This window comes from Dendropsophus ebraccatus, chromosome 6 (assembly GCF_027789765.1).
Source record: "Dendropsophus ebraccatus isolate aDenEbr1 chromosome 6, aDenEbr1.pat, whole genome shotgun sequence".
NCBI classification, from domain to species: domain Eukaryota; kingdom Metazoa; phylum Chordata; class Amphibia; order Anura; family Hylidae; genus Dendropsophus; species Dendropsophus ebraccatus.
In genome coordinates, this window is record NC_091459.1 from 104,700,726 (window position 1) to 104,713,979 (window position 13,254).

At 42.3% G+C, this 13,254-nt stretch overlaps 2 protein-coding genes across 2 annotated transcripts in view; one reads left to right on the top strand and one right to left on the bottom strand.

Annotated features, from left to right (window-relative positions):
- Positions 1 to 13,254, top strand: part of GIGYF2 (GRB10 interacting GYF protein 2) — an 85,748-nt gene that overhangs the window by 23,698 nt on the left and 48,796 nt on the right. The window contains exons 6-7 of the mRNA XM_069975514.1: positions 73 to 181; positions 1,518 to 1,558. Of these exons, the coding sequence (XP_069831615.1) occupies positions 73 to 181; positions 1,518 to 1,558 (150 nt within the window). The remainder of the gene's footprint in view (positions 1 to 72; positions 182 to 1,517; positions 1,559 to 13,254) is intronic.
- Positions 4,093 to 9,324, bottom strand: KCNJ13 (potassium inwardly rectifying channel subfamily J member 13). The gene is made up of 4 exons (XM_069975513.1): positions 8,555 to 9,324; positions 7,230 to 7,373; positions 5,715 to 6,206; positions 4,093 to 5,604 (listed from the first exon to the last, which is right to left on the bottom strand). Coding segments are annotated over exons 2-4 (1,125 nt in total). The 5' UTR covers positions 7,231 to 7,373; positions 8,555 to 9,324; the 3' UTR covers positions 4,093 to 4,972.

Here is a 13,254-nt window from a genome sequence, read left to right on the forward strand (position 1 = left end):
ACCCGCAGTGTAAATCCCATAAGTCTTTGCTTGATTTTATCTTTAATGTTTAGTTTTTATTTTATCTCAAAGGTAGAGGAAGAGGAGAAGGTGGGTTTTACCAAAGAAGTTTTGATGAAATAGAGAGTGGCTTTGGCCGAGGAGCCCGTGAAATGCATAGGTCACAGAGTTGGGAAGAACGGTGAGTGTGGTTAATAATGTGACATTAAAGTTTCTTGGCTTAATTTTAAAGGGAACCTGTCACCCCCCGTGCCGGGGTGACAGGCTCCCGACCCCCCGTTAGAGCCCCCTATACTTACCTAATCCCGCCGGGTCCCGCTTCTGGAGATGGTCGGGTGATGAAGATCTCAGCCGCTGCAGCCCGGCGCGCGCGCTGAGAGATGAGTCCAACACCCATAGAGAATGACAGGAGAGTCCAGCGCTCCGTCATTCTCTATGAGCGTTGGACTCCTCTCTCAGCGCGCGCGCCGGGCTGCAGCGGCTGAGATCTTCATCACCCGACCACCTCCAGAAGCGGGACCCGGCGGGATTAGGTAAGTATAGGGGGCTCTAACGGGGGGTCGGGAGCCTGTCACCCCGGCACGGGGGGTGACAGGTTCCCTTTAAATACCAGCCATCCTCTCTTCTGACATGCCATTTAGTAAACCCTTTTTTACATTTTTAATTACATTTTTATTAAGACCCCCTGCATTGATAAAAACATAAAGAATGTCGTAAGAAAAAGACCACTTGGTCCAACTAGTCCCCCCTTTCAGTATTTTCCTTCTTATGCTCTTAGGATATATATAGGTTTATCCCAGGCAGGTTTACAGTTATTGTAGATTTACCAACCACATCTGCTGGAAGTTTGTTCCAAGCATCTACTACTTTCAGTAAAGTAATATTTTCTCACATTGCTTCTCATCTTCCCCACAGCTAATCTGACTGTGTCCTCTTGTTCTTGAGCTCACTACTCATGATACATTTCTCATGTTCTTAAAATAAATGGATCCATTGACAGCTGAGTTTTATTGTTCTCTGTATCAGCAGGATGTGTCCCCAGGTTGCCTGATGCTGTCAGCTCTGAATGGACAATCTGTTTTTATGGATACACCTCTTTGACAAGAGGCGTAATAACTTTATTCATGTACTTCAAGAGCACAACAGCACAATGTAGAGTCATAAGAAAAGATGCTTCTGCATTGTCATATCAAGGGGAATGTTAGTATTCTCTTAAAGAGACAAGTTATAGGAGGGGATGGGTTATCTGAAATCCATACATGTATTAATATGCACTTCAGTTTTTACATCTGTGTAGTTTGTCACTGTCCCAACCCATAATACACATGTCTACTGTAAATGGACTGTAGCTATCCAGATGGTGTTAAGTGGGAAGCCTGTAAAAAAAAATTGTGCTTTTTCTTGTATGCAGCTTTAATGTGAGGATGACCTAGTAGAAAGAACAGCTTGCACCACTGCATGCCATTTGCAAAGGGATTTTCTGCCTGTCTGAATTTTGTCTCTTTATATTCTATCAGAGGAGATCGGCGGTTTGAAAAACCAGCGCGAAAAGAACCAGGTAAGACTTTGTCTGATTTTATGTTGTAGACATCTGTCGGCTCCGTACCAGGTACAGAGCTGCGGACGTGAGGCGGATAGGTGAAAAGGAGATAAAACAACTGCCACCTTTTTGTCTTAGTTGATTAAAAAAATAAAATCTGCCTTTATCTGCAGCTCTGGACCTGATAGATACCTGACAGATTTCCTTTAGGGTAGCTTCACATGTACCGCCTCGCAGCGTTAATAACGCTGCGAGTCGGCTAGGTCCTGGCAGATCACTTTCACTACATACACACCGCGGTCTGAACGACCGCTGCGTGTATGTAATTCTGCCGGCCGCTTAACCCCTTCTGTTGCCGCCCGGCTCCCGCTCTGTATACATTACCTTTCCTCGCTGCACGGGGTCCCGGCGTACTGCTCTCCCGCCCGGCCAATCAGTGGCTGCGGCAGGGCAACACGTTCAGACCGCTGCGTGCATGTACTGACAGTGATCTGCCAGGACCTAGCCGAGTTGGTACGTGTGAAGCTACCCTAAAGGGAATGTGTGATCAGAAAACATTAAACATTTTATAGGAATATTTGGTAATTTTCCAAGTTACTATCTATATTGAAAAATCCTGAACTCTTGCCGTTTTTTTTTTCTCATCCCTAGCTCTTAAACTAAGCTGAGACTTCCTGTTCTGTTTGTAGTGCAGCTTTGTGCAACTGCACAAATTTTATACATTTTACTATTTATATAACACAAGTTCCTGTAATAATTTAAAACTTTAAAGTGAATCTGTCAGCTGCAACTTGGTGTTCACAATGCTGACAAGATAGCTGTTAGGACAAGAAGACACATGGTGCCTTTCATTTATCTGTCTGGACTTCCATATGGTAGAAAAGCACTTTTATTCAAGCTCCTGAACTGAAGGCCGTGACTCTTCCTTGCCCCCCCCCCCTCTTATCCCTAGCCCTGCTTGATTTTCAGTTAACTGGAAGCAGAGGCCTGAGAGACTGTCAAGCAGGGTCAGGGGTGAGAGGGGAAGTAAGGAAGGGCCGCAACTTGCAGGAGGTCAGGACCTTTGGAAAGCCTCTTTGACTCTTAACACTGAAAAATAAAAACTTTTTTTTGATGTTCTGGAATAATAAAGATATATGATGGTTACCATGGCCAAACAAATGTCTAATAGTTTCAGCAGTTTGGAGTGTGAATTTAGTCTCACAGATTCACAACCCCTTTCAGATTGCAGCCCTAGGGCGATTTGCTTTCAGCACCCCTGGCAAACAGCTGTTCCCCGTGAAGAGAGCTGTTGTAGGAGATGTAGTCTTTCGTGCATGGTATTTAAATAAGTGGCCATCCTTGTAATATAAGGGTTGCTCTAGTATGTCAGAGCAGATCTCTTTTCTGGCTCATGAGAAAGGAGGGATGGAATGAGCGGGAGGGGGGTTGGATGTTCTTGCTTCCCTGTTTGGGTATATGCTGTCCATATGTACAGGGTTATCTTTCAGACAACCCATTTAAAGGGACTCTGTCATTGGATATCTGGGGACAGCATAAACTAATAACAGAAATGCTGAACAGAACTAGTATCACTTCCATCATTCTGTCTATCCATATTCCCTAGATTCTGGAGAACAAGAGTCATGGCGCTCACTCTGCCAACCGATTGTTGTTTGTCAGCTGTCTGCCTATACACATTATTTGTAGACAGCTGCAAGTATGTGGCTGGAGAGAGCAGGCCCTCATCAATACCAAGGACCTCTCAGTGTGTGTAGTTTATGCTGCCCTCAGATAGGACTTAACCTACTGGCAGAGTCTCTTTAATATCCCGATTGGAAGGTTCCTTCCACTAGCTGATGCTCCGGAGGACTGACTAGTTGTACACAATTAAATTGTTAGTTATGTCTTGTTTTCTGAAGTACACAGACTGTTTAGTCTTTAGGGTGTGTTCATACTTTCACTTTCAGGTTTTTAGTTGCACTTACAGAATACAAAGCCAGGAGCTGATTATATATTAAGGACAAATATTGCATTCAATAACCACAATCAAAAATCTAAACATGTGAACACACACTAAGCTATCCATACACCATACATGTTAGTCTAAGGTTAATCAAAACTGAATTTCAACCAAAATGATTGGAACTATTTTGGTACTTGTGGCCCTTTACTTAGTGAACGGACTGGCAAAGCATGAAAAGATGACAAGGTTGCAAATGTTGAAAGTCTCTAGTCCTTGATTTTGTATCAGCTATGACACAAATGATTGTTTTGTGAAAGACTTTCTCATAGTGAGACATGGTACGTCTTTTACTCATTGCCATTGATCACGTACGGCCAATATCGTCTAAACTCTGCATAGTTGTTGCTTGTCTAGTTAATCCGTATCTAGCAATACATGTGTTTTATCATTGACACATTGCATACACACATCGCTGCATTTAGTATAGGGATTGCCTGCGTTTTATACCTATACTGGGCAGCCATCTGCTGTGATTACTCATGTATCACCATGTAGTTTTCTGCATTCACACACTGACCAGCAGCAGGGAACTAACTGGAAGCACACAATTTATACACGTTTATTGTCACAAATATATTGAATGGGAGTTGCATGGCCGGCCTCTCTGCAGTCCCTTTCACTCTTCCTGCCATTTCTGGGTCCGTGCCCTCTTCTGCCATCATAATCTGCCAGCTAGGAATTGTTAAGGATTAGTACAGCGATTGCTAAAAGTGCAAAGTCTGATTCTTTGAAAAGGTTGTGCATATGTGTGTGTGTGTGTGTGTGTGTGTGTACTTTAGCATATTCCTTACCTGCATGAGTGTATTATATGCCTGTCTTTATCATATACAGATGTGTACTACTTTACTAGTGGGTGCCCAGAAAGCATGCATGTGTTTTCACTACATAAATGTACCTGCACTCGTCTACTGTGTACCTCTTGCACTTTACGCTGTGTGAGTGTATCGGCCGTCTTGTATTCCTAAATACAGTGCACTCCACATTTAAAGGACAGTCTGATAAAAACAAAACCCTTCCTGCGTATAAACAACCTGACTTGCCTTTTTCCCAAATGTGTCCATTGTATCATTTGCACTTTAGCATCTGAGTTGACTTGCTTGGCTGTACATTTATAAGTGCTAGTCCACTGTCAGCTCACGGCTGTCTCTTAAGCCCACTCTGCCTTTTTCTTGGAGTGCTGTCACTCCCCTGAGCAATTCTTTATTACAGTTATACATTAGCAAGTGGGCAGAGTCCCACAGACCCCTGTTGTAACGTTGGGGCTACAGAGCTTGGTGTTCTCTAGTAAGGTATAACAGACCAGTCTTTAAGAGCCTTGAGTATAGCACCCTCATATCCTGTGTGAATTTCCTTTGGAGAAGCGTCAGCATAGTTATCGGAATGAGGATGGCTGAAGGGACTAAGGAAAGTCATTGGTGTGAATAATTTTACTCTCCAAGTCCAGTCTCGCAGATTTGAAAGGTGTCCCCTCTTTGCCCATTAGCACAGACTTCCAGCTCAGTTCTGTAGGACTGTCTGTGTGAGGCTTGTGGCAACTCGGGCAGTGGACGGCCAAATGTTTCCATACAGATGCGGTATCCTCCTTCAGGCCGGCGTGTTAGACACGGTGCAAATCGGTGTCCTTGAAGTATCTCACTGGGTAGATAAGAAGTACGGCTCTGGCAAATTTCACCTGAGCCTTCCTGAGTAGCAGATAGACAGACCACAAGCTCCAGGTGACCTGAAGAAGATAGAGTTTCCCGTTGTAGTAAAGCCGCCAGCGGGCTGCCAGGAGAGAGACTGTGAGTGTATGTGAGAGGGAAGGAGAAGAAGGGGCACTCCACGCTGCCATTCTGACTGTCCAGGGAAAAGTCAACGCTGCTCTGTTGGATTTGTCCATCCCCCCTCTCTTGGTAGAGAATTCCACTGACTCGGACCATGGTCAGTGGGCTGGGGCGTGTGTTTGCCACTTGGAACATCAAACATGGCTTTCCCTCTGGACTGCCCACCACAGCCAGCCTTGAAAATAGAATTGATGGCGTGCGATTCTTTGGTCTTGCAATTTTTGCCACAAAAACACCTGTTAAAAAGATATGGAATACGTGAAAATTGTGCCGATAAGGTTGTGATATAAGTCTTAGTAATTACAACATATATTAGATTTTATAGGATAAGGTGAGAATGTCTGACCTGTTATAAATGCCTCCAGCATGAGTCCAAGCAGCATTTGTACAGCTAGCAGAGCAATAGCACTTGGACAGTCCCCACTTGGAAACATGGTGCCATATCCAATGGTGAGCTGCGTTTCCAGAGAGAATGAAAAGGCTGCTGTGAAGCTAGTTATGTACTTTACACAGATGGTATGATTCTCTGGTGGGGCATCATGGTCCAGGGCCAGATCCCCATTCATTTCAGCCAAAAGGTACCAAAAAACAGCAAAAAGGAGCCAGTGTGCCAGGAAGGAAGCAGCAAAGGCCAACATCATCCAGCGCCAGCGCATGTCAAGCAGTAGCCCCCAAATGTCACGCAGGTATGACAATCCCTGCCCCTGGATCCCAACAGCTTTAATGGTGCTGTGTCCATCTTTAGTTACCAGTCGATGGGAACAAGAGTTGAGCAGAGTACATCTCGGGGACCTGCTGTGCGAATCCTCTTCCCGATCTGTGCTGACCTGCAGCACCACTGAAAAAAGAACAAGACCGCATCAAGGAATGTCCATGAGCCTGACGTTGGTCTTAGGTGAAATAAATGAAATACAAAGTATATTACTTATATAAAACTATAACATACTTCAGCTAGTACTACGGCATAGTAGTACATTCTAGGTGGATTAACCAAGTAACAAATAAACATTGGGCACATAGATACCAAGCGGCTTTAAGATATTTTGTATTCAACCTGACCAAAGTCAATGTGTAGCTATCTATCTATCTATCTATCTATCTATCTATCTATCTGCTTGGATACCCTCTTTAGGCAGGGTTCATACTAGGGTTGTCACTTCAGGTTTTCTGTTTTCCATCATAGGAGCAGAATACCAAAAATGCGCTCTGGAATTAAGGGTGTTTTATAAATAAATAATAAAAATGAGACACTTGTGGATTCTTAACTTAGTGGACAACAACTACTCCTGATGGACCCCATTAACCTATAATGGGATCAGTCGGATTCCGCAATTCGAACTGGAAAACACTCTGCATGCAACAATGTTTCTTCCAGCAGTTATGATGGAACCTGCATCAGAATCTATAAGGCAGAAGTCAACTTTGGCTTTACCCCTTTTTCACAGCATCCTAGCTGTAGGCAATCATAAAAAAATCACAGATAAGGACAATTACAATTATCTATACTACTACATGAAGGTCCAGCGTTTGCTGCAATGGAGTTTCTGCCCAAGGCAAGTTCACATAGTATGTATGATTCCCACAAACATCCGGTTAGGTTAGTTGTAATGTCTGTGCAGCTGACACGCTGGTGACCTGAACGCTTACTATTTGCTGCTTATACAACTGCAGGGTATGAAAACCAATTTGTGTCAAGAATACGATTACGCTATAATACTACTAGATGCCATACAGATACAGCATGCTGCCTATAGAGATAATAACCGTATTACTCCTGCAAAGTCACCTGACCCCAAAGTTTAGCTCTCTACAAGAAAGATATAAACTGGATATGATCAGCACAAGACTGGGGTGTACTTACTTTTCAGACGGTCAGAAACCTGATGCACCTCGTGTATTCCTTGTCACTGAAATGTCAGCATCCAGGGGGAAGGAAGGTAATGCGTATTCTGAGGCTTGTAAACGATGGCACCTGCTAGCTGTGGCGTCCTCTTGCGTGACCAACCTGAGCAAAATGGACAGTGTAATACACATGGATGTCCCAACCACTTGTTACTTCTGAGGCCTAGCTTATGGCGTGTAATGTTAACTTTCACTGTTCCCTTTATTGTGGCCACCTCCCACCCCCTCCATCCAAAAGCACCTGAGCTGACTCTGGCTCTATTCCCTGAAGGCAAGCAGGGGCCTGTGCCTGTATAACCCCGGTGTCCTGAGCGCTTGCCAGACTGAGAGAGGGAGGGGGGGAAAGAGTGTTTGTGTTATGATTTCACGCTCAGGGGTAAGCTGCTTTTAGACGCACACATCATGATGCTCATGTGACATGTCCCGCTGCGGGAAAATATCCAGGCTTTGTTCACTTTGGGATGCATTGGACGGCAGGTAGGATTCACCTGGACGTGACACCAACGTTCCTGCCTGTGCCATTTGCTGGGTGCGCTGAGCCCAATCCTTTCTCTGTTTGCCTGAAGCAACGGCATTCTTGTCACAGTGTGACATTAGTTTAACCAAATACCATGTTCTGTCACGCTGAGCGAGAAAAGAAACTCTCGCTGCTGTGAACATTATTGGATGCAGGCAAGTATTAGACTTACACGTAAGCATAAAGGGGTCTACTTATGTTAGGGCCATGCATTGCATATATTTTCCATTCCAATGGATGACAACAGATTATCCATTCATTGATGATGGCCAGTTGTCTACACCAAGGTAATACAGCTAGGCTAGAAGGAGCTAGTTATCGATAGGGCATTTTTGCAAGGATGTGAGTTTCATTCTTAACCATGAAACTTCTGAACCAAACCCCCAGAGGTTAATCTGAAGATTTCTAGAGATTTACCCAGAGTTTTTAGACCCGATGGCTGAGCTTGCACACAAGCTCAATTCACTAGAGGAGGCATCACATGGTCAGCATGTGTTGGCTATCTGCACTGAATGAGTGAGGGGCACAGGGGGCTTTATACACACTGGTACTACTGTTAATCCTTTCTTTTGGCCCCGCACAAGCGGACATAGGCTAGATAGCTTTAAAAGCCTTGTCGGGCAGACTGTCATGTGATAGGAACTACAAGAAAAACAGTAGTGTAAGGAATCGCCGGCAGATAGCAGTTGTGTCCGCATGGAGAAGCAGCACGCTTTACAAAGAGTTCTGCCATATCTTGGATTTATACATCAGTCAAAGGTTCTTACCTGATGGGATGGGCGTGTCAGCGGAGAAGAAAATCCCAGGAATTGGCTTTTCTTTTAAAAAATATTTCAGGTAAGTGTTCCTCCTGAATTCCAGATTATATATTGCAATTTCTGTGGAGTATAATTTCTTGGGAATAACGTTCCAATCTGCTCAGGCAGTCTAGTCTCAGGATGCTTGTTGGTGCACTTGTGCTCTAGCTGTCACCTTCTCAGTGGTCTCCAATCACTGTGACTTGGCTTTCCAGTCTAGTGACGCGCTCCTTCTCAGTCTATGGGGGGAGCTCTTGCTGGGTCTGGAGTCATTACCCACATTCCTGCAGTTATAAATCAGGAGGCTGGCCTTTTTTGGCCTCATGTTTGATTGGTCCTTCCATTCTTAGGTTATGCCAGTGAGGGAGTGGTGTACGCGAGGCTCTTCCCCCTCCAATGATTAGTTATGCACAGTAGGTGCGCTTTATTTTCCATTAACAGTCTCATTACTGCCTGCTTGGTAAGAGTGTCAATGGAGCAATGATTTCACATGTTGTAACTAAGTGTCAGTCCTTACATTTTTGCGCTGTACTTAGGGGGCAGGGTGTTAATCTTAGCACAGTTTACCAAGGCTATAGAGATTAGAGATGTGTCTTAAATGGATTCAAGATCCTAACAGTGTCTCTAGCATGCCATTTTATTCACCTGGATATATTGAGCACTATTTTTTCCCTTTTTTCTTTTTTTTTTTTTCTGTGTTTTTCTCTTTCTTTTTGCTTAATAGTTTTTGCTAAGCTTATGAAAGCCTGGTGAGACTTATGTAATCTCCAGCAAAATACAATGTTAACAGAATTCAGGGGTCATGCTGAGCCTCATTCTTTACTTCATAAGGGTCATGGTTTGGAGCCAAAACAATTCTCATTTGTTTTACTGATTTTTTCTTTTCCAACTACGAGTCACTTACTGTCTTCTCTGTCTTCGCAATATATATGTGAAGTATATCATATAAGTGCTGAGAAAAGGGACCAGTTGCATGTCTTCTGTGCATTTCAGAGGGAGTGGGTGCTTGTTTTCCACTGGACTTTGCTCCCCTCTGTCCAGATAAGCGGATTGAATAAAACAGAGCCCTATTGTTCCTGGAGGAGCAAAGCCGTCTTCAGGCCTGTGGTGCTGAATATTAAAGTAATGACCCAAATCCCACTCCCCTCGGGGCTTCTGTTCTACCGTCCTGCCCAAAGTTTGGCCCTCCTGCAGTTAGTGGCACGTCAGTGCATGCCCATAGCAAACAGTAGAAAGAGAAGCTACGCAGGTATCTCAAACCTTGTCCCTTGATTGTCAACGGTTTAACCCTTTTATTGTTACGACTGACTTTTCATTGTGGTGAGAGATAACACTGATAGATCCCTCATTTAGTTTACTTTTTTTTTCTCCTCTATTTAGTTATTCTTAAGTTGGGCAATAAGTATCTATCTCTAGATTTCCCAGTCCCCTCCCTGTTGAGCGTATAATTTGAAGTAACCACATGATGTCTTTTCCTGCCAAGTCTCCAGGACCCCACCCCTATCCTGAAAAGTTGTCAATTTGGTAATCGAAAGAGGCTGAATAAGAAGGATGCTGTTTTGGTCCATGTTATGCAATACTTGTGTTTTTATAGCCACCGGCGCAAGACTCATGTTTTCAAGATGCAATAAGCACAACTGGCATAACGAGCGAAAATTCTCCACTGTTCATTCCAAAAATATGTATTTTTTTTTTTTTTTTTAGCTTTCTTTCTGTTTAAAATCTGTCCAAGCTTCTGGGAATTATCTTAGCGTGTGGCATAATACGGGCTCATTTCCGCACCAGTATTATGGCCAAATGAGTGACCTCAATGACCCGAATTGTCAGCATCATAGAGATCTGTTCTGTTAGTTTCGGTCATCAGACGTGTGGTCAGACCTAAACGCTAAGCTGTAATACAGGCACAGAAATTTACCTGTATTACACTTATTCAAAACTACTGTGTGACCTTCAGATTAGCTTAGAGGTTTCTGTTATAAAACCGAGTAGTCTCTACTGTCTGTAGATACTGTGTTTCTTGTTACAGTTCCCAACTTAGATTTCACTTTGTCGTTTTACCTTTTTTTTTTTTTTTTTTTTTTTTAATCAGGTTAATTTTTATTAAAGAATAAATTGGCTTTAACACATCATTTGCTCCATATGCTTTAAAGACTGTATGTTTGCACTTCTAGTCTTACAGCTAAATAGTATTTAGTACATTCCACACATAATGTTAGTCTCAAAAAAGTATAAAAAGCTAAAGGGAAAATGTGTTCCGTTCAGAAAATAATTTAAAGAGGTATTACACCTATAAAAACTTAAGGGTCATGATTGTGAGACCCTGTGTATAAGGAGTCTTCTGGCTGTTCTGATATATGCATACCATACATAACATACATACCATACATAACTGACCCCTTTAGGCCATATTTCTTGCAATAATATATTTCCTTGTGTTAGAATAGAGTGATATTCCAATCGTCTTGCATGCGTCTGTGCACCATCATGTTTCTGCAATTTGTGCAGTCACAAAAATATGTGTTAAACTTTTTACCATAGTTCCTACAGTGATCATGGTCTTAGCTTGTGTAATACTCTTTGTTATGCAATAATTCCGTCAATATAATGTCACTGTGTGGTTACAGGGGTTTTGTTGCTGTGTGATAGGAGAGTTGACTGTACAGTGCAAGCACCCCCAGAATTCTCTGCTGCTGTATAGTGCAAAACTTCTTGCAGTCACAACCCCTGTTGATCTCTTGATGTTTGTCTTTTAACACAGACATAATTTAAACAGGTCATTTTTGACTACATTTTTTTTTTTTTTTTTTTAGTCTTTATTTAAGAATTTTCAAGAATATTTAACAATAAGAAAATAAAAAGCAGCCAAACACATTAGTTTGTTGCTGCACAAAAAATAAGTACAGGCATAGTGCAACAGTTCACAAAGAGTCCACATATGGAAGGGATCAGCTCAGGATTGGGCAGTCCGAAGCAACTGAGTATAGGGTTGACCCACAAAATACAAAGACAATCACGCGCACACACATACTGACGCCCTTCTACCCAACCGCCTCCAAGAACAGCTATCACTATTACTCAGCCGTAATGTCTAACATGAGCCAATGCACCCAAACTTTCTTAAATTTTTGCGGACATTTGCGACTATAGTAGAGAATTCGAAATAAGGTTACATATTTATTTACCATCTGTGTCCATCTATGTAACGAAGGAACATCCGGGCTTGTCCATTCCGTAATAATTATTCCTGTATCTTTTTGGCACAGAATAAAAGAAACCTAATAATAATAAGAAGATAATGGTAACTAAGGCCTAAGAGACAAACCTCAGGAGTGCACAAAAGGGAAAATCAAAACGGTCAGATAAAAACTGCTGCACTCTGGGGCATTCCCACAAAGATCAGAAGTGGAGATCCCCATTCTCCTGAAACTCTCCAGAGCATAATAAATTCGTTGGAGAAACCTGAATTGAATCCCTGGCGCTCACCACTGTTGTGTAGTATGAGTGTTTTTTGCAGCATAGTTCCATTGAAGTAGATGAAGCAGAATTATAATACCATAAACAACCCGAGGACAAGGGGGGGCTTTTTTTTTTGCAAAAAGTAGTTGTTTGTTTTCTAAGCCTGGATAACCTTTTTTCATAATTTGGGCTTTTCTTAACACAAACAATATAAGTAAATAGTAAAACTATCACCTTTATGGTATTGAACGCTAAGAGCATTCGATGCTTCGGTGTTTTTCTTTTGTGTGCCTTGTTATAGGCCAGGCCAGGTGAGTAGGTCTGCCATAAACAATGTCCAGACTGAGTTCCTGACCCTGTGTTCTCCCCTCCTGCCGACCACTTCACACAGTTACCGACACACTTCTAGTCTTTTTTTTTTTTCCCCATAAACAGCTCTTTTGGCTGTTGTTCAAAAATACCCCACTAATGAGAGCTGGGCACAGGCCAGAGATTGTACTCCTGTTCTGACCGGATCCTCAAGCTTTGGTCAGAAAGTAGGCTAAAAGTAAGAATGAATGGGGAAATAATGGCAGTGATGTAGAGGGTTGGTGAGACACTCTTGAAGGATTTGGCAGTATGAAACATTTTTAGATACTTACTATTTACTTTTAGAATGAAGTTTCCTTCATTCTACTGGACCTCATTTTACTGGAAACTTTCATTTAGAACCCTTAAAGTGTCACTGTCTTTATAACTTTCAAAGTTAATATCAAATTTGAAATGTACATTCATTATTTTTTATGTGTTATGCTATAAAACAAAGCTATACTTACCAGAAATCCAGGTCCAATCTCCTGAAGGCAGCTTTTTAGACTTGTGTTAATTAATAAAAAAAAACAGACTAAGCACAGGAAGCCTGACCTGTACCGGAAGTCATGGCTCCATTTGTTCATTAATCACATGACTGCCTTCTCTGTGAGCACCCAGATGACCTGGGAATAACGGACTTCCTGTGTTTAGGTTTTTGAAGAAAAAAAAGTCCGTATACAGGAAGTGCCGTGTTTTCCATGATAACTAAAAAAAAAAAAAAAAAAAATGCTGTATATCACATCTACTGTTGATTTAGATTTTGAAAGTTAAATCGACAGACACTTTAAAGGGGACCTCCGGGAACCTGGGAAATGCCTGTTTTTTGATTTTTTTTTTGTTTTTGTCATTTATTGAGAAACTGC